Source organism: Haemaphysalis longicornis, unplaced genomic scaffold (assembly GCF_048455015.1).
Source record: "Haemaphysalis longicornis isolate Haplotype H1 unplaced genomic scaffold, Haemaphysalis longicornis Haplotype H1 scaffold_14, whole genome shotgun sequence".
NCBI lineage: Eukaryota > Metazoa > Arthropoda > Arachnida > Ixodida > Ixodidae > Haemaphysalis > Haemaphysalis longicornis.
Window position 1 is genome coordinate 32,436,125 of NW_027526245.1, and position 27,988 is coordinate 32,464,112.

General features: G+C 49.3%; 1 protein-coding gene across 1 annotated transcript; it reads right to left on the bottom strand.

The window, feature by feature from the left end:
- On the bottom strand, window positions 1-27,971 carry Mrpl20 (mitochondrial ribosomal protein L20). Its single transcript, XM_077695364.1, has 5 exons — window positions 27,759-27,971; window positions 23,148-23,258; window positions 20,586-20,663; window positions 17,649-17,714; window positions 1-491 (listed from the first exon to the last, which is right to left on the bottom strand). The coding sequence occupies exons 1-5, from the start codon at window positions 27,849-27,851 to the stop codon at window positions 387-389; spliced, it is 453 nt and encodes a 150-aa protein (XP_077551490.1). The 5' UTR covers window positions 27,852-27,971; the 3' UTR covers window positions 1-386.
- Between the last annotated feature and the right edge of the window lie 17 nt (window positions 27,972-27,988).

Here is a 27,988-nt window from a genome sequence, read left to right on the forward strand (position 1 = left end):
GCTTTCACTGAATTTATTCCTCAACACCCTCAGCCACACAAAACCCTGCAACTTGGTGACTATGGATGTCCAAGAATGTGCTATGCATAACAAACTACGGAAATGGACAAAGTGCAGTACAGGGGCGCACAATGCAAGGCAAAGGACAATCTCCCTTTACAGCACTTAGTGCTGTTCAATGTGCTTCTTTAGCTCTTCCCTCAGAGCCCTGAAGCACGTAACCATAATTACCGGCTCGCTCTACCCGTCTTGCCCACCTATCACCAAGTGAGAGTGCCTGCGAAGTCGTAGCTTCACAAACGGGGAGCTCCGTGAAGGTGGCATTTGGCCCCCCGGCACGAACTCCGCTCCCCTTTTCCCCCCAAAGCGCCGCCTGGTGTGGCTGCTCAGAGCATTCCTCGGCTGAAGACGCCCTCCGGTGGCTCCTCCAGCACGGACTTCTGGTCCACGGCGTCCACGCTGCGCTTGAACCGCGCCAGGGTGGCCAGGCTCTGCACAGTCACCAGGCACACACCCACCACTTAGAGCGAGTGGTAAAACTTCCCACACGGCACAAGGCAAGCGCAAAGAAGCCGTCTCGCTGCTTTTGGCTTTACTGATGCTTGATTCTACATGAGGACAGCCTTCACCTGTCATGGTCACTCCAACCACAAGTGCTTCAGTGTGGTTAGGGTATACAATTGATCCCGGATATATCAAACTCCACAGATCTCGCAAAGTACTTCGATATATCAATATTTCAGTATATAAAATATTTTCTTTTCCATAGGATTTCCAAGGGGATGTTAGGACTGTTCTATATATGCAATAATTCAATACACCTAAGTTCGATATATCCAGGATCGACTGTACTTCATATTTTGACGAGCTACATCATTACCACAATTCCCGTAAGAATAAGAAACGTGAATGGCAAAACTCTGGCCACGATTTCTTTTGTATTTCCGTGGTTTTCCACGTTCAAGCTGAAATTTGCAGTCACTGTATATGGCAGTTTTGTGCACCTTTATGCAATGCAAGCTCTAAAAAAAAAAAAAAAAAAAAAAAAAAACCAGTTTCCCACAGTGTGAAACCCGCTCAAACAGTGGAGCTGCGGTTCTCGTATTGGCTCAAACGTCAACGGGCAACCGCCCGACAACCCCCCCCCAGCGTCGCCATGCAGATTCTGCGGTCCACACAAAAGAACTGGCAGCAAAACGTCAGCAGCGGGAGGGAGCGGAACCCGCCCTTGCACGACCACTGCGCCCTCTCTCTGTTCCACTGGTTTCTGCAAGGTTGCCAGCGGGTCTAGGAACCTGTTCCTACCGCTGTGCACAGAGTAAGAAAAAGACAGGAGGGGGAAACGGCACTTCCTAGGGCGGCCAGACGGCGTCGCAAGTGCTAGGCTTGGGTCAAGCTGGTAGCATCTGTCGCAGGAGAAAAAGCTGCACGGCTGCCGTGATCGGCCTTTCCCTGCACAGCCCTGGGATGAATTGTGGCTACTATAATTTTATCTATCACATGCCGATACCCTCTCCTTCGCAGCTACGAAGCTTCTTTGTAGTCTGTCTCCATTTTCACTGTGACACTATCTCGTCGCTCGCCTGCACTTGCCACAATGGGCCGTTTGGCCTCCTGTACATACTCTTCCTCTGCGCCCATGCGCAACGCACGACCTACAGCAGACGGACAAAAAGGCTCGGCCTACAACAGCTCCGCTTTTAAAAATAGGCACAGCCTGTGGGGCAATGTAAGGCATACAGAATTAGCTTGCTTCATAAACCCTCCACAGCATGCCGCCATGGCGTCGTGGTATCGTCTCCCCTATTGCATTTGCTCGGAGGCCCCCCTTCTAGTTCTAACTCATGAATTGGCGTTTAAAACACTTTTAAAAACACTTGTGCCCCCATGTCTTTGCACGCACAAACAAGAATCTGAAATTTGCGTTCCAAGAAGAGTTTGTCACGCCTGATATAAACATACAACAAGATTTGAGACAAAAAGTGATAGAGCGCATTGACAAACGTGCACGGCAAACCATCTTTGCAAGCGCTGCAATGTCAACGCCTACTTGCCAAGAAAGCTTTATCTCGGTGTCTAGGAGCGTGAAGCTAACAAATTCATTGGTTTTTGTTAGGTCCTATATAGAAAAGGGATGCGAACATTCACATGATTAAAAAAGATCAACTTGTGCCTCATTTGATCAGAAAACTAGAGACTATGACAGTACGCAGCTGGGCTTTCTTATCTACGGAGCGTTGACTGAAAAAGCTTGGATGCAATCACATTGCCAGGATGTGCAAAGATAAGCACCAGGGTGGAGTTGGCCTGATGCCAAGGAGATAAGAGACTGCCCAAACGCACCATCCACTACCCATTTATCCACATGCAGTGGTGCCACTGATGAACGGTGATTTGGAGCAATTTTTGTATCAGCAAATTATTAATTTTGGAGCAATTTGGAGCACCTAAATGCCAGTTTTGGAGCACCTTGGAGCAACTAAACATCAACTGCTAGATGAGTCCAAAGCATCTCTCAACACTAAAGATTGACCAGTATCGTCCAGTAATTGATGTGTAGGTGGTCATGGAATGCGCTTGAAGGTGCTTTTCCCACATGCGATCACAAATGGACGGCACAGCTCAAGAATAATGGTCTTCTTGTCCCTACTAGGGGAAGTCTTTTTCAAGGAGTCACTGAAAACGCTTCATAGTTAGCAGGCTCGAACATGCATTAAAAATAGCTTTCACAGTCAGTTCTCCCAATAGCCCAAGAATAGCGAAATAGCCAATAAAGAAAAGTTCTACAACCACAAGAAAAAGTAGCCATATTTGGCTCTTTATAGCCCGACCTGTCATTCCTGGGGCAATGGGATTTTTTTTCCACTTATTTCGAAACAGTCGCTAGAAGTCGCCAGAAGTTTGATGCAATTAAATCCCCAAGTATCTACGCAATAGCAAAAATGCAACAAAACATAATTTGCAAGGTATTTAGTTCCTTTCTGGTGTGGATAAAAGACAACATGCAACACGATAATGAATATTGAAAGGCTTCGAAAAACCTGCCTAGCAAAAAAACAACGCGCCTCTTTTCTAGTTTATTAATTGTTGAGGCAAGCCCTCGTGTTTTACTTTTTCATTTTATTAGATGCAGGCGCTTGCTATCAGTCCCCGTGCGCATTTCCAAGCTAGCTGGAAATGTGCATGAGAAATGCGCATGGAGCACTTTTGCATGCGATTCGTGCGCGTCGGCGTTGCGCGTACGATTTTTTCACGCCCGCACGAGGCAGTTTCTACTACGCTCAGAAAATGACGCGCGTCACGTGCGGCAGTGGGAGGAGCCTGGCGACTTGCGCCAATGGGGAGGCGTGTGCCTCATGGCGGCGGTTTTGAAGCGCTCGAAACAGCCCGGTCACGGCCGGCTGGCTCCGTCGGCGGTTTTTAGGCTTACTACCCCGGCAGGTATTGCATGGACGTTTTCACTAGCGACGCGGATGATGTTTTATAGTACCGATTTCGCCCACATTATAAGCTCCTTTACCACACAAGCAACTTCGTGCTCGCCTTGAGCGGTGTTTTAGAGAGTGTTTAAAAGTGGTCGCTCGAGCTCCCCACACCACTTCGCGGCCGAAGCCGCCGCCATGTTGCCACGCCGCGCGCAGAGTGCGGGTGCTTACGCGGCGTGTTTTCGCAAGCAGAAAACGCTCCATGAGGTTCGTGCTTTAGAGAGACTGGCTGTTTTTCACGGCCCGCTTCACTTGCGGCGGTCCCCTCCGCGAACCCAACAAGCGAAGCGAGAGCTTGCAGCCGACCGCGTCACGCATGCCGCGAAACAGCGCTCCCGCTGGCTCTCGGAGCGGAGAGGGCCGGCAATAAACGCCACCTAAAACTACCTATTCTTTATAGCAGGAATTATTGGAAACTACAACAAGACGGAAAGTTTTTAACCGCGGTACGCCAGCGCTGCAATGACTTGCTAGACGAAAACACTATCGGCCGTCCAGTGACGGCGCCAACCAAACTCACCGCGGAAAACACGATTACGGGTGCGAGGGAGTTCAAGTTATCAACCCGATTTAGTTATAGTACATGTCTAGAGACCACTGCGAAGTAGTGCTTGTAACAGGCTGCATGCGATTGGCGCGACACAAATTTTGGCGCACTTGCTTGCAAAATCGTGGTTTTTTTATCAGGATGGCGCAGGATACCTCATTTGGCGCAGGAGTGGCAGCACTGAACGTCGCCAAAGCATTGCAGGAAAGCTCATCGCTGGTAGCGGAGAGTGCTGGTGTGTGTCTTCAAACTTTGAGATGCTTCGAAAATTTACCTATTCCAAAATTTCGAAGTTATATTTGATCCGAAGCCAAAGTGAACTGCGTTATTCTCTATGGCAGTGATTCTCAAATGGGGGTGTATGAAGCCCTCTTCAAAACTCTTCCCTCAACCCCTCGCCCCGTTCGTTTCTTTTAGCGAAACCTTGCTGGTAATGCAAATAGGCGGCTTCACAGCATGACTTTTAGACCCCTGTCAAACGTGCCTACTTAAAATTAAGTGCACTTAGGCCGAGTGCACTCGTGCTCCCTGAATGACACTTTGGCCGCACGTTGCTTAACGACAAAATAAAGGGCCCTTGGCCGTGATGTCAGCAACGATAGCCGCCGTAAATATTCTGAAAAATTACTTCTTTGTCACGTGAGAAACAATGTAACAACATTATTGTGTTTATATTGTTTAACACTGCAATTGGCGTCTCTCACACCGGCGGCAACATATTCATTGTTCTTCGCTGCGCAGTGAATCGCAGCAGCATTACTGTCGAGGGAAAATTATCAGAGAGCGTGGATTATAATCAAAAAGACTGAAACAGGAACGCAACCCCGAAGTTACAACAAACCACCTATGCGAATGCCGCAAAGAACGCTGGCCATGGAGCAACACTCCACCAGGCGGCGCTGGCTCCTCGTTGGGCGAGGAATTTTCTCTTTTTCATCGCTGCTTCTCTTTTTGTAAAAATAAATCAATAATATATTCATAATTAACTTTTAACACAACTTATAGCCATCAAAACGCTCGTTCTTTTATGGAATTTTTCCCGATTTTTGGACTCTTGCAGCCGAGACAACTCGGTAAGCAGGCCTGGGTAAAGCGTGTTTTGGGAACACACTCAGCTTAAAGTGCATTCGGTGGGAAGTGCCATTTGCGTTTGCTGTTTAGTTGCACCCGAATGACAGTTTAGCTGAGCGCACTCCGTTGAAGTGCACTTAAATAGGCACGTTTGACAGGGGTATTAAAAGTGGTTTCTTCAATTTCTCCGTGTAGAATGCTTTAAAGTTGGCTTTTTGCACAGCACCCCAACAATGCGGGAAAGCGAGACACACAGAAGGCAGCACGTGGGTGTTGGGGTTACCTTCAGCTGCAAGAGCAAAATGTGATGACATAACATGCGTCGGCGTAAAAGTCAGACACAAAGGCGGACACTGAATAAGAATGTGGGACACTCTGGCTGTGACTGCTAATCGTTTCATGTTGCGACATGAATCAACATACTAGTTCATCGGGGGTCCTCCATCGCTTTTGCAAGCCAAAAAGGGGTCTGCGTCACACTCATGGTTAAGAACCCCTGCTCTACACCATGGACATCTTGACATGGTGGTAGCGTCTTCACAAGAAGTGATGTCAACGCCTCTCTCGGGTAATCTTGCCTTCATTTTTACAACTCAGCTTGAAAAGGGTTGTTGAATTCCGTGCTTTGGCACAGTTAGAATCACTTTTGCGGTTCTGGCACAGCCTGTAACAGCAAGTCGCAAATGTGGCATTCTGGTGCAATTGGTGCAACTGTACCAACCCTGCTGTCTGCAGCGGTGGCTCAGAAGTGGACAAGTTTCCTGGCATACAATTGCATTGTGGTGGAGTGGACAGAGTCTGGAGGCACAGAAAATTGTTCCGTGATTTTCAAGGTTTCCAAAACGCAAAAACCCTGCAAAGCTTTGTACTTTTTGCTACATATTCCCAAAGCATGGAAAAAAAAAAGCCAGTCAAGTGGGCATGCATACACATTTTGGCATGCTTTTTGAAGGAACCAAAATTTGAGGCATTGCCAAAGCACTCTCTGCCTGCTATCACTTGAAGCTGAGGCTCCAAAGCAGAAAGCATGCACTGACTAGCGAGCTGCAGAAGTGATAAGAACAAATGAATGACTCTAAAAATAGCGAGGTGGAAGAACTGGGGCAAAGACAGTGCCATAAGCATGCATGGTGCTTTGGCTGGAATGTGTAATGGCTGCAAAGGCAATGTCAAAAGAGGGAAGGCACTATGCGGACGACAGCCTGCTACTGCGTCTCCTTTTCCAAATTCGTTTGCCATCCCCAGATTGACTTCATAGGGATTGTGACATACAAATTATTCTTGCCTTGTGTGAAGACCAGGAGAAAGTAAATTTCTACCACAGGTACAAAACGTCGTTTTAATGCTAAATTTTTCCCAGCACTAAAATAGAAGCTCGAAACAAATTTTGACTCCCACAGACACGGCATCTTTCTTTTGGATGCGATTTGAGTTGGGGAGAGAAAATGTGCCCAGTCAAGGACGCTAACCTACATCAGACTCTTCGATTACCCTAAGGGTAGTGCTGACACATCTGCTTTGGCCAACCATGCACTTGCGCTTATATTTTTCCCCTCTGGAGAAAACTACACACAACCAATTGGCGTGTTTGCATTAAGTGGGGCAATGAAAGGACCGATGGTAAGCCTAAGGGTAGTACTGCAGGCCGTTGTCGTGCTGGAGGACACGGGAGCGGTCGTTGATGGCATCGTAGGTGATGCAGCAAGCACCAACAGGAAATTCTCAATCTGCCTCGGTGTCAGTGGGAAATGTGATGCAACAAAGCTCTTCTTCGAACACCCCATGTCTGAAGACAGGAAGGTCTATGCATTCTTTGACATTCTGCATCTTTTCAGTGCATCACGAATGGAGTACAGAAGCAATGCCCGCTGAAGCAATGTACTGAAGCAATGCAAAAGGAGAGCGGGTGAAGTGGGTGGTTTTTTGTAGCTGTCTACAAGTGGGACCTGAAGACTGCAGGCAGCTTGAAGGTCTGCTCGAAAACACCAAACTAAAAAGAAGCCCCTCGAACATGTACCCAATGTGAGTCAAACTTGCGACGCAAGTGTTTGGCTCGTCTATGGCTTCAGTAGTGAAACCCAACACAAGAGTGCAGCATGCCCAAAGGGATGAAGGTGGTGGCCACCCTTGAGTTCACTGGATGTGTGGATGACATGTCCAATGCAATAAGTAGGTGTAACCCCAGTGAGGCTGTATGCAAAGGAACAAGGACATTACTGTGATCAGGGACTCTGGAAGGGGCAGGTTGGGGGAGGGGGACTCGAGCCTTTTTCCCCTGTTGTCAAAAAGAAGCCCAGAAGTCTCCAAAAATTCCTGAGGAAGTTCTTTTGCTTTTACACAGTGGAAACCCGACAATACGACTTTCAAGGGACCGCTAGAAAGCGTCATATGATCGGGGTGTCGTACGACCGGAGTGCTGGTAAACGCCGGCCTAGTAGACGGTCTTACGTGACAGGTGGGCTGAGAACTTATTTAAACTACTACAGTTAGCGTGTTCACGCGTGATTTGCGAACCTTTAGCTGAAATCTCAAGTTTATAAAAAGGCAACGTCAATGTTGTGCCCCCTCCCCTCGATGGCGTCCAGCTAGCCCACCAACCAAGTGCCACGCGCTACGCGACACCCGTGCCATCCAGCGCCCTGCGCGCGCGAGATAAGGCCAACGTGGTGGAGCAAATTGAGAGAGGAAGAGGTCAGTTGAAACTGCCAAGGCCAAGCGAAGCAAACGATAGTACAAGCGGAGATGAAATAAAAAAACGTCATTGCCATACGTGGTGGAGACACCCTTTGAACGGTCCTGGGCCGTCGCTATTGGGTCAAAGTGGTCAACACATTGCTGTTTTTGCTTCCCACAAGACCAAGCAACGCGAAATAGATAAGATGATTCATACTTCGGGGGTAAACCGCATTGCGGCGAAAATTATAGCCTGGTCTTGCTACAGTAACTTACTGCGGCAGCCAGTGAGCGACCCAAAATCGCGGTGCGAACTTATACGTGTCTCCACCCTTGCAGCGGATGCGCGTGAACTGAGCCATCTACCAAAAAAGGGAGCCGCGTGACAACGTGGCTTTGAAAGAAAGACACTGATATTCAGAAAGCAGAGATATATAGGGAGAGAGAGCGCCGTGAAAGGAAGCAACTTGGATCGAGTGGGAGGAAAAAGCCGCTGATCGGTCATCGCCGTGGGGTTGCGTCGTATGTGTTTCCGTGTTCGCCAGCGGCTCGACGGGAGCTTCAAATTCACGGTCCACCTGCCATCTGAACCTCAACTTCTCATGGTCGGTGTGTTGACGTACTGCAGGCGCGTGCGGCTGTCGCAGGTTAACTCCTGCTCACGAGTACCTGCCTGCTTGTTTGCGTCCGTTCAGCAACTGGCCTGGCCCGCCTGCAGACCTTTGCACAACAAGCAGCGTCAAATGGGAGTTAACAATAAAGAAGAACGGGACGAGGCGGCGAAGTGGTGTAAAATAAGGGGCAAACGCCGTTTTATCCGCGCCAGGGCCTGTCGTATGAAGCGGGCCGCGTGTACTTGAGTGTCACATCATCGGGGTTTTTAACGCATTGTTTCTATGGGGAGTTTGCCGGGACTGCGGTGATCCGTCGTAACAAGCGGGTCGTTGTAGGTTCGAGGGACCTATCAGCGGGGTTCCACTGTACCTTCATAACATAAAAAAAAAAACTTTTTTAGAACAACAATTACTAAAAGTGTGCGAATATATAAACTTTCAAATATCATAGTAATGCAATATTAAATTTGACTTTGAATCGCGTGGCACTATGAAAATTTCGAATAAATTTTTGGAGCATTTCAATGTTCGAAAACATGCACCAGCCCTCTCCGCTACCGGCGATGAGCTTTCCTGCACTGCTTCGGTGACATGCGGCTAAACAGCTGGCAGGGCTCATACAGGATTCAGGGGCAAGAATTCAAAGACATTCAAGGGCCTATCACGGCATCTTTCAGGGCACAGTGCAGTACATGAAACATTTTCTAAAGCGTTGAACCTGAATAATTAGTCCGAAAGAAAGACCTCGAGGCACATCACTTTGCACAACTCTACCCTTTGTAAGTGGACAAATTTGGCGAGCTTTAGAACACTTTTGGGTGCCACCGTTAATGTACGATATGGGATAGTTCACAAGAAACTACCGCCGCGCCAGCCCACATGAATTTTGGGGCCCACTGAGGGAAAGGGGGGTATGGATGCAGAGGGGTATGGACACATATTGCCACGAACCATGTTTTGGGTTTGTTTGTTTATGTTTTGTTTTTGCCAACTCGCTGTGCCGGGCTATGTTATCTGTGGGACAAGTGCAACACATGTTCCACTGTTTATGCCGCACGTGTTATCTCCTTACATAGGGAGAGTGCTTCGAACTAGCATCACCAGCCTAGAATAATCTTCGTTGATCTACAGTGTTCTGCATGGAATCGACAGCTAGAGAAACAGTCGTGCCGAGTTATAAATTCCCGCAGAGCAGATGCCACGGCATTTGACTCGCCGATGCTCGCATGCGCACGTCACTTTGCTGACTGCTGCTTCGCCGCCTGTGTATTCTTTGAGTTGTTAGGGGAGCACAAGTTCGCTCCAATAAACATATTTTCCTTGAAGACAACTGCGTCGTCTTTGGCTTCGTGACAATATTTTAGTGTGAAGTTTCTACACTACGTATAAACCGCCACCCATCAGATTGCGGAAAGTTTAGTACAAAATTAAAGTCATTTCCACTAATTTGTTTATAAATTGCTTGTGGTTACCCGACCATATTAAAAACAGGCTTTCATATGAGCTAGAGTATATATACACGATAAAAATCGGTGTTCCGTCCCCTTAAAGTTGAGGTGGTCAAAATTAATCCGGAGCCCTCCACTACAGGGCGCCTCATCACCTGCGTTGCATTAACATGTTAAACCCCCCAATCATCATCACCATCCAATAGGTTGGTGGGCTTCCAGTAATACACAACCTCAGCAGTGGTCAGAAAACTAACGACAGGAAATGACTGACCACTGGTCAGTAGAGAAAGAAAAGCTAAGTTCTACTTAGAGCAAAGATGGTGACAGTGAAGACAGCGTGAGGAGGAAAGTAGCATGCCATTGTAAATGTTTCTTCGGCGGAAATTCAGAGAAACTGCTTAGATATATGCCCATGCATGTCTCCCGCACTCCCTTCTGCTACCTCGAGGTTAGCGAGGCAGCCACGCCAGACTCCACTCAGTTTGTGATGCGCCGCACAACACATCACCTGCACCAGCCACGCTACTCCCACTGTTCCCCTAATCACCTTACACAAAAGTGTTGTGACTGGACATACATGCACACTTCCCAAATTCTTCGTCTCAGCTTATTGCAAAATCAAACCCCTTAAATTTAATCAAATATGACAGCAGGTGGATACGACACGACAGGTGGACACGAGGCGGTGTTGAGTGTTGCAAGCATGGTGATCGTGGCTACGGCTGCGAATGAATGACCTTGTCACACATAGAAACCAGCCAAGCCCTGAGCAGAAGAGCTAAGTCGCACACTGCAGAACAAGCGCTCTCAGGTGAATTGCTCCGCGTCTTCCTTGTGGCTGCTCCACTGCGTAGGTTCTAACTATGCTCCTCAATTGAAAGTGAAAATCTTCTCCGGGACCCGATGGTTTACCCAACGCTTTCTTGCGTTGCTATGCTGAACGCTTAGCCAATTTCCTCCTTATTGTTTTTCAGGTGTCCATTAGATCTGCTATTATACCTCAAGTGGCGAGTGTTGTTCCTATCTTTAAAAAAGGTGACCCTCTTTCTTTGGCTAACTATCGTCCAATTTCTATTCTGTCACCCTCATGGAAACTTCTAGAGCGTACAGTAGGAACTCTTATCTTAAATTTTCTTGATGAACACCAGATTCTATCTCCATTGCAACATGGTTTTAGGAAGGGGTTTTCAACCGCCACTGCATTATGTTCAATTGTTCATTCTTTCGCTTCAACACTCGATGATGGTGGGCAGGTACATGTAATTTGTTTAGACTTCACCAAAGCGTTTGATTTAGTGCCGCATCATAAACTAATTCCCAAACTGCATCTCATCGGGTTTCCTTCCTTTCTTGTAGCATGAGTTTCAGATTATTTGCGAATCGAAGCCAATATGTAGACATTGACGGTTCTGTTTCTAGTACTCTTCCAGTCACCTCCAGAGTCCCTCAGGGTAGCGTTCTTGGCCCCTTACTTTTTATGATTTACTGCAATGACATTGTCTCCGTAATCACAAACCCATCCAAATTAAACTTTTCACCAACGACTGCGTTATTTTTAATAATATTAATTCTATTAGTGACCAGGAAGCTCTTAACTCCTCACTCACTGCAATCCTCTCCTTGAGCCTTGAATGGGGCATGGCACTAAACCCCGAAAAAACCGTCTCCCTTCACATTACCAATAAACGGAATCCTCACCAATTTTCACACATTTTCACACAATTTTCACACAATTTTCACACAATTTTCGCACACAGCCACTCGTGCCTACAGTGCTGCAGTGGAACGTCAATTCTCTGCGACCGCGTCGTGCGGAGTTGAGTGCGTTTCTGCTGCAGCACGAGCCCCATGTCGTGGCTCTACAGGAGAGCTATGTGCGTGCGGGAAGGGACGGCTCGGGGGGGATTCGCCTGCCGGGCTACATCGGCTATCACAGCCCCACGGCGTGTGACAGTGCCCAGTGCTCGGCGGTGGTGTGTGGCGACCCGTCCCACCCCCCAGGAACCTCGCGTGCCTCATTGTTTGTGAGGAACGATGTGCAGCACGCAGAGCTGGATACCAGTGCGGTGACGACAGTTGTGCAGGAGTGCGTGGCAGTGACGTTAAGGCTGAGTGCGGGTGGTGCAGACATTACAGTGTGCAGTGTGTACGTGCGCCCTGGTCAGCGCTGGGACGCGTGCCTCCTGGATCGGCTGGTGTCCCTGTGCGCAGCCCGCCATCTCCTCTGTGGTGACTTCAACGCACACCACACTGCGTGGGGAGATGGCCGGATGGACGCTCACGGTGAGCATCTGTTGGACGCCATGCTGCGCCTCAACCTGTCTGCGCTGAACACTGGTGAGAGCACTTTCCGGCGTGGCAACTCCGCAGCCACCGCCATTGATCTCACCCTAGTGTCAGCCGGGGTTGAGGCCACCTGGAGGAGGGAGCCCAGCACGTGGGGCTCCGACCACTACCCACTGCACATCGCACCACCTGACAGGACAACCAAGCGAGCCGCACTGCACCACGTCACCCACTGGGACCGGTTCCGGCGCTGCCTCGCCGAGCAGGACCTGGGGGAAGGAGCCGAGCTGTTCCGGGGCCTGGTTTGCTGCGCCAGGCAATCCACACAGAGCTGCACAGTAGCCGAGTAGGCCACCACGCCGGAACTGAAGCTGCTGCAGCTGCGGGCGGTGCGCAACCGCGCGGAGAGGAAGGCTCAGCGCTCGGGGGAGCGGGAGGACTGGACGGCGTACCGGCGAGTGGATGCGGCGTGCCGCCGTCACGCCAATCGCCTGAGCCGGCAGCGCTGGGCTGAGCTCTGCGTCAGCTCGGAGGCCGACCCACGCTGCCGCCGCCTCTGGGGCATCTTCAACTCCATCCTGAAACCCCAGAGAAACCGCAACCCCCTGGCTGCCATGGCCATCCGCAAGCAGGCCAGCTTTGCGGAGTTGGCTGACCTCTTCGCTGCACAATTCCTGCCGCCACACCAGGCGGAATCAGGGCCCGCTGCTGCTGTTGCTGGGACGGGGGAGGTGCACCACCCCCTCAACAACGCCCCCATCACAGAGACTGAGCTCCGCAGTGCCCTCCGCAGCTGCAAGCGTAAGTCGGCGCCAGGAGCAGACGGCCTCACCTACCAGATGATGCGCAATCTGGATGAGGTGGGGTTCGGCCGACTCCTGGCCGCCTACAATGTCATATGGGACACGGGTCAACTGCCACCTGAGTGGCTGCTGGCCATCTTGCGGCCCATACCAAAGCCAGGCAAGGGCCTTGTGGCAGTCACGGCGTACCGGCCCGTGGCCCTCACAACCTGCGGCTGCAAGCTGCTCGAACGGGTGGCACTGCGGAGGATGGAGGCCATCGCTGCGGAGGAAGAGGCCATCCCCGAGCAGCTGACGGGCTTCCGGAGGCACCGAGCAGCCACCGACTCCATCGCCGACGTCGTGGCGGCCCTTGAACACGCCAGGGCCACCAAGCAGGTGGCGGCCTTGGTGCTGCTGGACGTGAAGGGCGCCTTCGACAACCTGCAGCGTCATGCCATCTCCCTGGCCATGGAGGAGGCTGGCATTGCGGGCAAGCTGCGGGGCTTCGTCGAGGCGTTCCTGACGGGCCGCACGGCGCAGGTGCAGGTGGGGGACGCCCTGTCGGCTCCCCGGCCGGTGAACGTGGGCACCCCACAGGGCTCCGTCATCAGCCCCTTCCTCTTCAACCTGGTGATGGCAGCCCTGCCAGGCCGCCTGCCCAGAGGAGGGGGCCACCGAGTGTACATTTCGGTGTACGGCGACGACATCGCCCTGTGGGTGCTGGGGCCGAAGGGTCAGGGCCGAGCCATTGTACAGCAACTGCAGGCGGCCATGGAGGCAGTTCGTGCCAAGCTGGCAGGCGTCGGCCTACAGCTGTCGGCGACAAAGACCGACGCCATGCTGGTGCATCCAGATGCCGCCGCCCGTGGATGGACCCGGCGCCTGACCATCGATGGCGAGGAGCTCCAGTGGAGGACCAGGGTGCGGTACCTGGGGCTCACCCTAGACCACCGACTGAACTTCCGGCAGGCGGCCAAGGAGCTCCGAGCCAGGGCGCAGCTGGCCACCACAGCAGTGCGCAAGATGGTGGCCCGGGACAGCGGCTGCTCGCAGCAGATGGCCCTCCGGCTGTACAGTGCCTCGGCGGTGGGTCTCCTTATGTATGCGCTCCCACTGGTGACCCTGCGGAAACCCACCTGGCGGCAGCTGGAGGGAGACCACCGCAAGGGGGTCCGCGCTTGCCTCGGCCTGCCCCAGAGCTCGCCGTGCGAGAAGACGCTGGCCGAGGCGGGGGCGTGGACCCTAGAGATGACAGCTGACTTGCGGGCACTTGGCCAGATTAACTGGCTGAGACGCGCCGAGGGGGGCGGTCCGCTGCTGCGGCGGCTGAAGAGCCACCACCACTCGCGCATGGGGCGCATGCTGATGCTCTACGAGGAGGTGGTGGGCCCCGTGGACGCGGGACCTCGTGGCCCCGCTCCTGCTCTGGCAGCTGACGTGCGGCTGGACCTTCCGGGGCTGCACAGCAAGCGGCGGACACCCCACTGCGGGCAACTGCAGCTGGCCCGGGGTGTCATCTGGGGCGACCTAGACGGCCACGCCCTAGTATACACAGATGGCTCGGTGCGGGAGAAGCAGGGGTCAGCCGCAGCGGCCGCCGTGCTGGGAGAGGCCACCCGACAGGCGCGGCTGTCCTATGCCTCTTCCTCGGCCACGGCTAAGCTGGTGGGGGTCGGACTGGGCCTGGACCTGCTGCTGGAAATGGAGCCCTTGCCCGAGCGCTGCGCCCTGCTGTGCGACTCCCGAGTGGCCCTGGTGCGTCTTCAGGACGGAGACTCGCACTCCCTGTTGGTGCGTGGCATCCGGGAGAAGGCGGCACAGCTGGCGGACCGGGGCACTCAACTGTGCCTGCAGTGGGTCCCCGCCCACATTGGTCTGGATGGCAACGAGCGGGCGGACGAGCTGGCCGCCGGGGCACACGCGCTGCCTCCGTTGGACATGGTGGCTCAGGCGGCAGCGGACGACGCCCGCCTGCTCATCCAGCGACACATCCGGACCAAGCATCCGGACCTGCGGCTGTGTGTCGGAGGGGGCCTACCGCCTGTGCGGGCCTCACGCCTGCCTCGACGACTGCGCTCGGCCATCCTGCGCCTCCGAGTGGGGGACGTGTGGACGGCGGAGCGGAAGCACCGTCTGGGGCGGGCGACCAGCCCCTCCTGCACCCACTGCCGAGCGCCCGTGCAGTCCCTGCCGCACGTGCTATACGAGTGCCCCAAGTTTGCGGCAGGGCGGGCAGAGCTGCTGGTCGTGCTTCACGGAGCGCGGCCACTTGAGGATCTGCTTTGGCCCCCAGGCAGTGCTAGGGAGCGAGACAAAGTGCTCGAGGCCCTGGGTACATACCTGTGGGCCTCGGGGCTGCACAGCGCACTCCACTACAACTCTGCCTAGCTGCCCAGATTGTGGAGGAGTGCTGCTGCTGAAGCAGCTTCTGTACTTGTGTGTGTGCGTGTGTGACCCCTTTTACAAGTGTGCTGTGTCCTTTGTAGATTCATGTGTTGTCTATATCTGTAGTGTTTCTCTGTAATGTTAATTTTCCCAGCGTGTAACCCTTTTTTTTTCTCTTCTGTGTTTTATATTTACCCTTATTCCCCTTTTTCCTTTTTTTTCTCTTTTGTGTTTTATATTTACCCTTGCGCGAGTTACATGCATTGTAATGTCAACCTTCTCCCCTATCCTCCTATTCCTATGTATTCTTTTCTCCCTATCCTCCCCCTCCCCCCCTACACCAGCAGTCGTTCCGGTGTCCGCCCCCTAGGCGAGACAATTTACGCCTGTTGGTGGGTTTTCCTTTTCCTAAGTACAATAAATACATACATACATACATTTTCATACTCTCTTGCAGGAAATCTCTTAAACCAAGTTCAGAAATATAAATATTTGGGCACAACTTTTACAAATTATCTAATCTGGAATTCTCATGTTACTAATGTTTCTTCCTCCTGCTTTTGTAACTTATGTTCTCTTCAGCATAAGCTTTGAGACGCTCCGACTAATGTTTGACTACTTGCATACACAACACTAATTAGACCTAAACTGGGGTATGCTTGTGCTGCTTGGGACCCTCACACATCAAAGAATATTGACTTGTTAGAAAAGATCCAAAGGAGAGCTATTCGGTTTGTTTATTCAAAGTTTCATCGCACAGATTCGGTTTTCGAGCTCATGTGCGACAACGGAATTCCAACCTTGCTGTCCAGAAGACAGTTTCTTCGCCTTAATTTATTGTATATACTTTATCACTGCAAACTTGCTTTGGACTGGAGTTCCTTTTTGAAACCTCTTGCTGATGAAATCCCTTGAATTTTGAAATCCCTTTTGAAATGCCGTACTCATCATTCCCATTCTCTGTCCTTAACCCCAATGTTCACTTCTACCAATCTCTTTGAATTCCCCCCCCCCCTCCCCCCAAATTAATGATTGGAACAATACACCCGAAAATTGTCTAAACTCTCTTGGTTCATTACAAGCAAATTACAAGTTGTGCCTGTTTAGTTGTGCCTAGCGTACACTGTTTTATACTTCTTTTCTTGCTTGTGCTTTTTCCTGTTTACTGTTTGTATTATCGTATGGTTGACATTGTTACCACCTTATGCCCCTCCTGCTTGGGCCTCCATGGCCTGCAGTATGTTCTTAAATAAAAAAATAAATAATGTGCTCGGGCACACAGAAAACAGCCAGCCCCCTCGGTGGCTTGACTCACGAACTACCACAGCAATGTCCCGCTGGTTCGCTATGCCCTCAGATGCTACCCAACACCTCTGAGTTTCCATTTTTCCCCTTTTCTTGGTAGTACTATTTCTACTATTACTACTAGTACTACTATTTTGGGGCATGCAGGTTGAAAATGGACGCAATCTGCCAAGCAGCACCCCCCACAGACTTTGTGGGTGGGGCGTCATGGCCAACAGCAGCGACTGGATAGGGAGTGCAATGCGAGGGAAATGGCATCTTTGAATGCATTCATTTTTCGCAGGAAAAAAAGAAATGTGTAAATTGGCTGGAAGAATCTGGAGCATGGCCTCCTTCTGGACTTTAATCTGGCATGGTCCCCGAACTGTGTTTACAACTCCCGTCAGTGTCTTCTAACCCTTTTTGCTGCAGTGTTTTTTCTTTTTATGGCTGGCTCACCCTCCCGGCTTAAATTCGCTTTTTTCTTTAGGTTCTTTCCGTGGGCATTTTACGGTAGCAATGCATTACGATGCTTTGCAGGTCATGCAAACACTCCATTCAGGGTTATCTTATCCAACACAAATGCGTTATGAAATATGTGCACGTTAACTCTCAACTAAATAAGAATATAATTAGCAGCTAATTAAAATTTCCGGGGTTTTGGAGATCCTTTTAGTATGATATTCTCCAAAACGACGCACGACACCGGGCTGTCCCTGCCAGCTGAAATGCAGACAGTGACAAACCTTTCGCAGCTTCGGTCCCACCTCATTCACTTCTGCTGTGCTGCTGCGATAAACCAAAGCAACAAGGATGAAGAAACACGGTGTCTAGAATTTACCTGACAAGTGTTATGCATTTATGTGACCTCTCAACAGATGGCGTGACATGCCTACAATTATTTCCCTCTACGCAAGTTGTCTTGTGCGTGACAGGGGGTTGGGTGAAGAGGCAACAAGAGTGCACTCGGGCGTCGCAAAGGGTGTGCGTGCGTGTGGGGCGGCCTCCCAAGTTATCTCGGGAGTGGCAGTGAAGAGGTTGGAATGAAGGCCCCGTGCCGTGCCCACCTTGAATGTGCGGGGCTCTGTGTAGGTCAGCTGGGCGAGGACGTTGCGGTCCAGGGCCACCTGGCACTGCAACCAAGGACAAGTAACAGAGAGACGCCGTTGGGTGAACACACACTCTGCCTACCCAGTAACTGCAACGCTACAGCACACGGCACGGCATGTCAGCTAAACAAACATTTGCAAGGAACAGTGCTGAAATACAGTGCACAGCAAGAAGAACAAGTGGCATTGTATTTTACTTCTCAGCCTTTTCCCCCCCCTCCCCCCCGTGCTTCTATTTTAAAAAGCAGCACCCCAAACTCTCCCAAATTTCTGTTGGTAGCCACTGAGAGCACTAACACACTAATTTGACACACACGCACAAAATGTGCTGCGTAGCTCTTTTCTCTGCTGGATACACTGTAATGCTAGCCCTAAAATTTCTGCCTTTTCCCTCTATTTGGTGCTTCAGGCTGCTTTGCACAGCTTATGTCGGACCAAAAGGTCGGACCCCTTAGCAAAGCACTGCTGCAATTCTTTTGGCCGATCTGAGGCCAAGTTGCTCTAAAAACCCAACTTCAGCACATGCTAAAAGCACCATTCTCATCGCCAACACATTCTCTCATCTTTCGCGGCATTTGCTACTGTTCCCACCTGTTGCCAAAAAAAAAAAAAAAAAAAAAAAAAGAAAAAAAAAAAAAAAAAAGAGAGGATTGCTGTAACGCAGGCCTTCTTGGCTCGCTTATTTATGTTTCGTTGCTGGCATCTGGTCCCATCCCAGTATCTTATCTTGTGTTCTCAATCAGGCGTGTGTTCACTCCTTTTGAATGCTGCACCAGCAGTCTGGTTTTCATGCGGAAAGGAAGCAGCTTTGCAGTCACCGTCGGACTGTTCGTGTTTAATCCAAAGTGTTCACCATCTCAATTGACGTTTCCAGTAATGAGAGCTATGGATAAATGTGTGCAAGAAAAGGCCATGGCATTCAATTTACCAATACGCTCGTCTGGGCACACCACTTTGTTGACTGCTTTTTCGTTGCTTTTGTATTCTGCGAGTTTTTTGGGGAGCTCACTCCCATAAAACGTAGATTTCTACAAAAATGTTGCTTCCGTCTTCACTGCATGACAATACCACTTGAATTGCTAGCGAGGTTTATTCGTGCAGTATTCACTAAAACTGCAATGAAGAGAGAATTTAGTAGTTTTTTTTTTGAGCCCTAACAGCATAGGTGCTGGAATGCAGCAATCTTTTATTTCAGCACCCAGCAGGTGCCCACAGCCTACATTTCTAAACAGCAATGTAGAAACCTTGACTCACGAAGTATCCACTGATGTTGCACTTGTTTGTAAATTCAGTATACTCAGTCAAAACATTTGCGGTTACAGCTGAACCTCGTTATAAGAGACACTGATGTAAGAGACAAATGGGTATAAGAGACACTATTGACCCACATGGTTGGCTGCCCTATCTTTCCCATTAAATCGACCTCTTTTATAACAGACATCGGATGTAGAAGATTGGTTATAAGGGACAAGTCATCCTTGAACTTTAATCAATAATCTCGCTTGTAACAGACATTTTAACTTCAGACGCACTGCCACCAGTCACTAATTGCAGTTGCTTCCATCCTGGAAGCACAGGTGAATGACAGACGCCTGCAGTCACTATTTATTATAACTTCAGCAAACACACAGTGGTTCAGTCAGCTATGAAATGACGATGAGAAGCCCTGCCAATGGAAATGCAACTTACAGAAGTGGTTGAAGCTTACTGCCATCTATTGGATGGAGTGCGATCGCACATGCGGGTTCTCCCACTCGCATAGCTCCCAATCAAGAAGCATCGCAGATGTTGAGTCCTGCAAGCATAATGAATAGCCTGAGCCCACAGCGGTAGAAGCTGTGCGCTCTGCCTATTCATCAGGCTTGTGAACTCAACATGTACGATTCATCTTCCACAAACGAGGAAAGAAAAAAAAGCTTGCAGAATCGGTTGTAAAATACAGTGTAAATACAGTCATGAAGCAAACAAGATTCGGAACTGTTTCATAAATTCTGGGGGCCGAACATAAATTAGAATGGATCTTTTGCAACATGCTGTAGCGTTCTTTTGAGCTTATTTTAGTCATATGGGGCCCACATTGAACTAGGGTCCGATTAGTAAGTGAAAAAATGGTTCCCTGCTTATAAGAGACATCTGATATAAGAGACAGAAACTGCTCCCTGGTATGTGTCTCTTATAAAGGGGTTCAACTGTATTATGATTCCGCTTTCGTTCAGGAACAACTTACAAATAGCACACGCACCCACAATTTGTGAAACCACACTATGTGAACCTCATGAACGGGCGGTCGAAACTTGTCTCCAAGTCATGAGAGACGAAAAGCAAGAAGAAAATGGCACTTTCAAACCCACCTTTCCTCAATAAATAAGTAAATAAATAAATTGTAAATTTGTAAAAGACAAATAGTATAACAATAGTGGGCGACGCATGTGTTCCTTCTAACTCTCTTCAGTCTGCGCTTAGAGCTCCCAAACTTCTGCTGCAAAACCCAAAACACTTGTCCACTTGTACTCATGGCCCAACTCCGGAGCTTGCCATTGCCCATAAAAGGCTGCTTTGCTAATGGTGCCATTCGTTCTCCTGGCCGTGCCCTCCTTCAATGCCTCGCTATCTCATTAAGGACACAAAGCTGGGCCAGTTGGCTGTTCGATACTGAAGACACTGTGACGGCGCTGAGGACAGGACACGACGGGATAGAAATACAGGACAAAAGTCGAGCGTTCGTCCCAGGTACTTCTACCCTGCGTCCCGTCCCATCTTTCAGTGCTAACATAATGTCTTGTCCCCCTTGGTATCTCCCTGCACGCCTGCATCTGCCCTCCTGCCTGCGCTGGCTGCACAGATGAGACACGTCAGGAGGCAGACAAACTCCAGAGTCCTCCCAGTCCCCCTCACCTTGTTGAGGTTGATGTAGAAGGGCTCGTAGGGGATGCCGTGCTCCAGGGAGGCTGCACCAATGCGTCCCATCCACAGCTGCACGTGGGGAGGAGAGAGAGGAACAACAGCAGCAGTGAGGGACTCCTCTCTCTCTCTCTCGGGCAGTGGGGGCCCAACAGATGACTCAAGTGTTTCCCAAATGACCCCCCCTTTTTCAAGACACGGCCACCTAACAGTGCCAGGAAATTAATCAAATCACAGAACTGCCTCCACAGAGAAATGGGATAACAAGGGCGGGAAGCGTGGGCAGCCTCAACACTTGCACTGTGCAGGACAGCACCGTTCTTAGCTCAATTGTGCGAAGGTTTTGAGAATTTTAACCTCACTTCCTGGAAACAGCCCGGGTTCACAACGCCTTGCTTGGACACACTGCTGCTTGGCATGCCACGTGTGATGAGTAGCTCTGCGTTACCCAACAGGAGCTTCAGCTACTCCCTCCCGGTGTGTAGTTCTCATCTGCGGCAAATCCAGTTGGAGGTGTAAAAATTATGTGGCAATTCACCCCCTCAAGGAGCATGGTGAGTAAATCCTCAAAGATACCCTTCTCATGGGCAAGCGGTAAGCATTCATTGTCATGCGAAATTCGTACGCATGTATTAGTAATCAACGCTATTCCCAGGACTGTCTTCGGGACCATACTCCTGTGAAAGAAGCTCTCGCACACGTCTGCCATACATCGGGAGGTGAGAATGAGCTGGCAACACCTAAGATTTAGCCAATGGCACATGATGCACTTCAGAGTACAACTTTCGTGTCGAACTAAACTTCATGCCACCCACATTGTTTCACTACGTGGTTGTGCCCCTGCAACATTCATAATCGTCCCTGCTTCCGCTATAAGCGCAGTTTCCTTCTCTATCTTCAGGCACGCGATTCACTTGGCACAGACCTGGAGCGACCAATTAAAAAAGCAGCTAATTTACAAAACTTGTTGGGGGGCTAGTTTGTTCAAGATTCTTAAAAATAAGCTTAGCGCAAAAAACCAAAGACAGTACACAAGAAAGGAGACGGGACAGGCGCTAACTTTCAACTGTCTTTGGTTTTTTGCGCTAAACTTATTTTTAATTTGAAAAAAAAAAGCAGCCTATGGCGCAACTCAGTGCATACTGTGCAGCAATTCCATTCTGCCTTTAAATTAAAGCAAGGTCTTTGATCAAAAAAGTTTCTCTTTGCAGTGATGATGATGAAAATTGAGGGACGTGTAGTTTTTCATTGTGATTGTTGACATAAAATTTGTTTTTGTGTAAAATGACTGCATTGAAATTTATTCCGATTTTTATATTTCATTTCTTGACAGCTTTTGTGCAAAAACTGCTGGAGTGATGCAGCCAAACAAAGTACCAGTGAACTGTACATGAATCAAGGAGTGCAATAAGACTAACATCATCATTCTATGTGGTCTGTACCAGCAGTTACGACCGTGTGAGGTTTGGGCTTGCAAGGTGGGAACCAGAAAAACCGGTTTGGCCTTCCAGTGCACCACTGCAGCTGACCTTATGCCATCGAGGCTCACAGCGTGCTTCACAGCGACGCCTCGGAGTCACGCAAGGTACAGATACAGAATGCCAAACATTACCACTACCTCGTGTGTCATCAAGATGAGCACATTTTTGCAGGCTCCTCCAGACTGCTCCGTTTTGCTGTCCGATAGGATCTTTAGTACTGACCACTACACTTCAATACAGCCTATTACTCCGTAGTGGCTTTGTGCGGGGCATGCGGACATTGTTTGGCCTAGTCCGCACACCTTCCCCATTACCATTCCTGTTGGGTTGAAAAGTGAGTCTGGCGCAGTTTGTGTTCTCATGTCAATTAGCGCTTCTAGTGCTTCCCGCAACACAGTGGCAGCCGCAGAGCATAGCTACATACTCCAAGCTCACCGAGGTAATAACGTACGCAACCTGAATTTCGTGTTGAACATATGCATGCATGTTTTCCAGTCAACATCGTGCCTGGAAAGCCTTCCGTAATTCTTTCATAACCACCCCCCTTTCCTCCAGCAATTTCACCCCCAACCAACAGAGGTAAATCAACTTGGCCAGCTCTGAAGTTTTCGAGGGACCAGAATTAGTTGGTTCTAACCTAGTTAGGAAAAAAATGATTCTGGTTGTTGGCATCCCCTCACTACTACTGACATTTTGGCTACCATGTTGGTAAACTAGTATTATTTCTGAGCCCATACTGTTTCAGATCAACACCTACATTTGCTCTGGTGCACGTACAATTACAATGCTTTACACGTACTTGAAATGTATCACTCAGAAATACGCAGGGCTCCTGTATTCCCCTGCTGATGTAGATGCCAGGCACATCGCAGAGCTTGGACAAGTTGGCAGGGCACGACAGAGAATATACATCACAAACAACAAGGACACCGGGATGTTGTTCCCTTTCTTTTGCAGAGGTTGTCTGCACTGTTTTACGTTCTCCACATCGCGGAGCGATGCACCTCCACAAATGGATGCCCAAACGCTCCTGTCCGCTTTGTGGTGTCGAATTGAAGCCGCACGAGGAACTCACCCGGCCGAGTTCGGCACGCTTCACCCGCCGTCCAACCATGGAGTGGGTCAGGGCCTTCTGGACACTCCGGATTGCCAGCCGGTAGCAGTTGCGGCGGCGCCCATAGAAGTGCTGTGCACAGAGCCACCAGAGACAGATTCACTTCTGTCGGCAACGACTCGCCATACCTGGTAGTCCCACAAAAATTACCTGGTTAACACTGCATGAACTGCAATGCAGTCGTGTTTCGATCGGCCAAACAACCATACTGTTAACACTCTCGCATTTGTTTCAACATTGCGATGGAGAAAAACAAAATTGTCACATATCTTTTTTTTTATATGGCCATCGCAACACACCTTTTTTTTTTTTTTCACACGATGCCTAGTCAATCCTGCAAACTCCACATGCGTGCAAAGCCGGAGAACACCACAAAGCTGAGGCATTTTCAATAGGCATAATTAGTGTTCATCACCCACATAATGGACGACACGAGACATAAAATGACGCAGCAGTTGCATGCACTGTTTGCAAAGGAAATGACACCCGGGTGAAATAACCATATGACTGAGTATTCACAGTGTACTGTTGAGTTGCGTGTCTTGAAGAAGCATCTCTGCTGCATGGCATGCTGTTGCTGAAGTTGTCTGCATGCCAAGAACTTTCTATAAAGAAATCAGGCCAGATAGGGGCAGGGCAAGAGACGCCCTCCCAGTGTTCACTTTTGCTTTTGTCACGAGGACACGCACTCTGTTTCAGGTCCCCATGAACTCCACAGGGAAGGGAGATTGTCTGCCAAAGCTTACAATGAAAATTATTCGTGCAGGACACATCAAGTCTGATCTAATAATCACCTCCATTGCAAATGCACACACCATTTGGCATCCCAAATCAGAAGTCTGGGTTGATGAGCTTGCCAGTCATACACAATAGCACAATCATACGAAATCAGGTTGACGTCTGCGAGTGCCTTTCGGTGTTTCAACACAGCTACCACGGGATCCAATTTCCAGCTGGGGTCTAAACTGCACATCCAGGAATGATTGCATAAATCGAGCAGTGATGCCTTAGCCTCAACGTGCATGCGCGCGCGCGTGCGTGCGTGTGTGTGTGTGTACCTATACACACCACTTTCTTTCCGACTCAAAAAATTCACCTGTTTCTATGACCTACCACATCCTCCCCTTTGCTTTCCGAGGTTTTCTTGACTGCCAACCCTTATTTTCTGTCTTAATTCACCGAGCCCCTCATTTCCCATTTTCTGATTCACTACATGCATAGCGAGGGCCTCCGTTCTGGCATTCTTGGTGCCAAAGGTAGCTAAGAGGATTCAACGCTGGTCAACCACTCTTGACATGTCGTAGACACTCGAGTCACGGCCCGGGGGTTAAAAAGAAGGTCCCCTTCACCCTGAGTAGTCCGAGTGGCGCTGGCAACCACCCCCAAGTGCAGGAAACAAAAAATACCTTGACATAAATACCCAAGAAAGTGGTGGGGAAACAGCCCCGCCGGTAGCGTAGTGGTCATCGCACGAGACCGGTATTTTGGAGGTCGTGGCTTCGGATCCCACCCGGTGGGCATTTTTTCACCACTTTCTATCTGACTCAAAAAATTCTTCACCTGTTTGTATGACCTACCACATTCCCCCCTTTGCTTTCCAAGGTTTTCTTGACTGCCAACCGTTATTTATGTCTGTCTCTCTCTCTCTATATATAAGGTAAGTAGAGACAGAGACACACGAGAAAAACATTAAAAAATAAAACTTTACTGACGTTTCAGGAAGAGGACTTCCTTTCTTCAGAGTTACATGCACTGTTTGCAAAGGAAGTGACACTAAGGTGGAGAAAGGAACTCTGATGAAAGGAAGTCGTCTTCCTGAAACGTCAGTAAAGTTTTATTTTTTAATGTTTTCCTCGCATGTCTCTGTCTCTACTTACCTTACTTTCTTGCGCTCTGTGCGAGTTTTCATGCTTCCAGACTATATATATATATAAGGTGCAACCTAGGTAATGGTGTCAGCACATATCGGTTAGCAGACCTAAGCACAGCTGATAGTTTGGCCATTGTGAATGGCATGTCTTCTTCGCTAGCAGCATTACATTGTGAAGAGTCACTGTGAAGTGTATCAAGCAACAAAGCGGTGAGGGATTTTTGCACAAACTTCCTCTGGAGCATCCACAACACTAGCGAATTGATTGAGGTCTATAAACTAAAAAATAAATAAAAAAAATGCCAATGTTAGCAGTGAGCGAAGCATGAAAACCATAGTTTACATTTTGGAAAGACGCTTCCAAAGGTCCAGTTTGGAGCGGAGGTTCTGCCACTTCCGTACAGCCAATTTTTGCAAAATTCTCCAACTCCAATACTGCACACATCTAGAAGCTCCGACGTCTTCCGACGACAGTGCTTTCCGAACCAGTCTTTCCACTCTGCGAAGCAATGCAAGGAGTTCCCTGAACTCAGCGCCAGCCCCACGGCAGCTGCAGGACTCTGGTGCCGGAGCTTCGGACATGCTCCACCTCATTTATGAGGTTTTCATACGACATGGGGGATAATCCCCTCATAAATAGCAGCAGCACTGATGATGAGGAAATGATAATGAACATCACCACCACCACCATCAGCGCCCGTCCTGTCCGTTTTCTGTCGTGTGTCTCGTTCCTTGAAGCGCTACCTCCCCGTGACGACCATGAGCCCACAAGCAAAGCAGCAAGTTTTACAAAGCCATCAGCCTACACTCGTGCAGGACGAAGGCTTCTCTCCCACACCTCCATACAGAGTGGGCATCTCACGAAAAGGAACGGCAAGAAGGCAAAATTAGGAATCTGCACATCTGCAGTGTCTCATAACATAAAAGAAGTAGCAAGCTCGTACAATGTTTGCGTGGTTTTTTCTCCTCCTTGTAAGCTATCAAAATTGTGCCCGTTAATGTCTAAACAATAAAAGGCTGCGTATGAAAAAAACGACACAGAAGATGCTACATGAAGTACATTTCAGGCGTAGTCTACAAAATTCATTTGACCTGCTAAAAGGTGTACATTGCTCAGTCTGAAAGATGTTTTAATGAGAAGGTACGTGAGCACAATCTTTCTGTTAAAAAATAATTCTGGGGGGCATGTGGCTATGCATTGTGCAACCTGTGGCTAAGTTCCAAAGCTTGAAGGTACAGAATTCTCGGCACATGGTGAAGGCAAAAACAGAGAGAGAAATTATCGAAGCCTACAGGATTAGAGACTATGGGGAGGATTGTGTCAGTACGCCTTCCGTAAGCCTGCTACCCACAGAATTAACATTCTTACAGGGTCACATTTAAGAGAACTTCAGAAAAGGAAGAAATCCTTTTCGCTTGGGAATGCTTGGGCTTCTGTAAAAAAAAAAAAAAAGAAATTGAAATGCACCCTTTGTTTATTTCACCGCTTTCATTTTCCCACGACTCTTACCATTCTATTTCGATAATTTTATACCTCACTAGCCCTGCTTTCACTCTTTGGTTTTATGATTGACACGTGTTCATTTTAGATGCATTGTTTAGTTGGCATGTTAAATCTCTTATATGGTGCCTTCTGTTTCGTGTACCGCACCTTACCGCCTTTTTTTGTTTGTTGTGTTTGAAATCTGTTTTCACTATACCGAAAAGGGTGGTGCGTCTGCTCATTGGTTCATGGATGATACCAGTGGGAAGTAGATGTGTGTGTTGCGATTTCATGCAAAATAGAGTTGGAAGTTGGCGCTTGTCCTGTACTCGTCTTCATCTTCTCACGCACTATCATTCCTTCGTATGCTGCACTGCTGGAATGAGTCCCCTTCCTGACCCCCAAAATTTCCTATTTCATCCTTCCATCCAAGTCTTTCGTGTAATAACAAGCAAAAGGCAGCATCGGGTAGCGTTTCTGGTTATTCATGGGAAAGGTGCTCGTTGGGTCGATTTTGGTGGGCGTTCTTTTTTTATTTCCGTTTTTTATTAAATCTGTTCTTTCGTTAACTATATTCATAGGCTACTTTTTTCTGGTTTACGAACTGGGTGTCTTTCGCTCGGTTATGCCGAGCCGTTTTGTCTGGAATTCAGTTGTTGCCTTCACGGGTTAGGTTAAATATGTAAAAAAAAAAAAAAAAAAAACATGTAGGAAAACAGTACCGCAACACCGTAAAAGGAACACTGACTGCCGGCAAAACAACGCACCCTTTTGTAAACTTATAACAGTGCGGCTCTTAGATTTACAGTTGCGGACTCATTGCATTGATTGATTGATTGTGGGGTTTAACGCGCCACCAAGGATATTGCGCAGGTGTTCCGAGGATTCTCCGCACCCTATAAATATAGAAAAAAAAAACAAAAAACGAACGCTGCACCCCTTTACGGGGCTTCGCAGCCCCACGGTTAGCCTGCAACGTTTAGAAGCGCTGCCAAAGGTGCTTCACCACATGACCACCTCAAACGAGGGTTTAGGTGAACAGTGCCCCTAACCTTTAAACCGCCACTCGTCGCCACTTTATTCCTCGCTAAGCACCCAGAGGAATGATTTCCCCGGCAGCAAACTACGGGATACGGGGAAGCGAAGTAAAGGCACCACCGTAGGCAATCAAGAAGGGTCAGGTTCAGGCAAAGGGAGCGAGTCAATGGACGGCCCTCACCGCGGCGAGCTGGAAGATCCGTTGCCTCTTCCAGAAACGACTCGCGCCGCTCTTCACTCTCACGCCGAAGTTGATCGCGGTGAGGAACACCATGATGCCGCGGTCACCACCACCACGTGCGTGAGCTGGGGCACACAACGTGCGGTTAGAGCCCGGTGCCCACACCACACCACCACACACGTGCACAGGCGAAGCCAGCCCCGTTACCCACTGGCTGCATGAATTCTCAA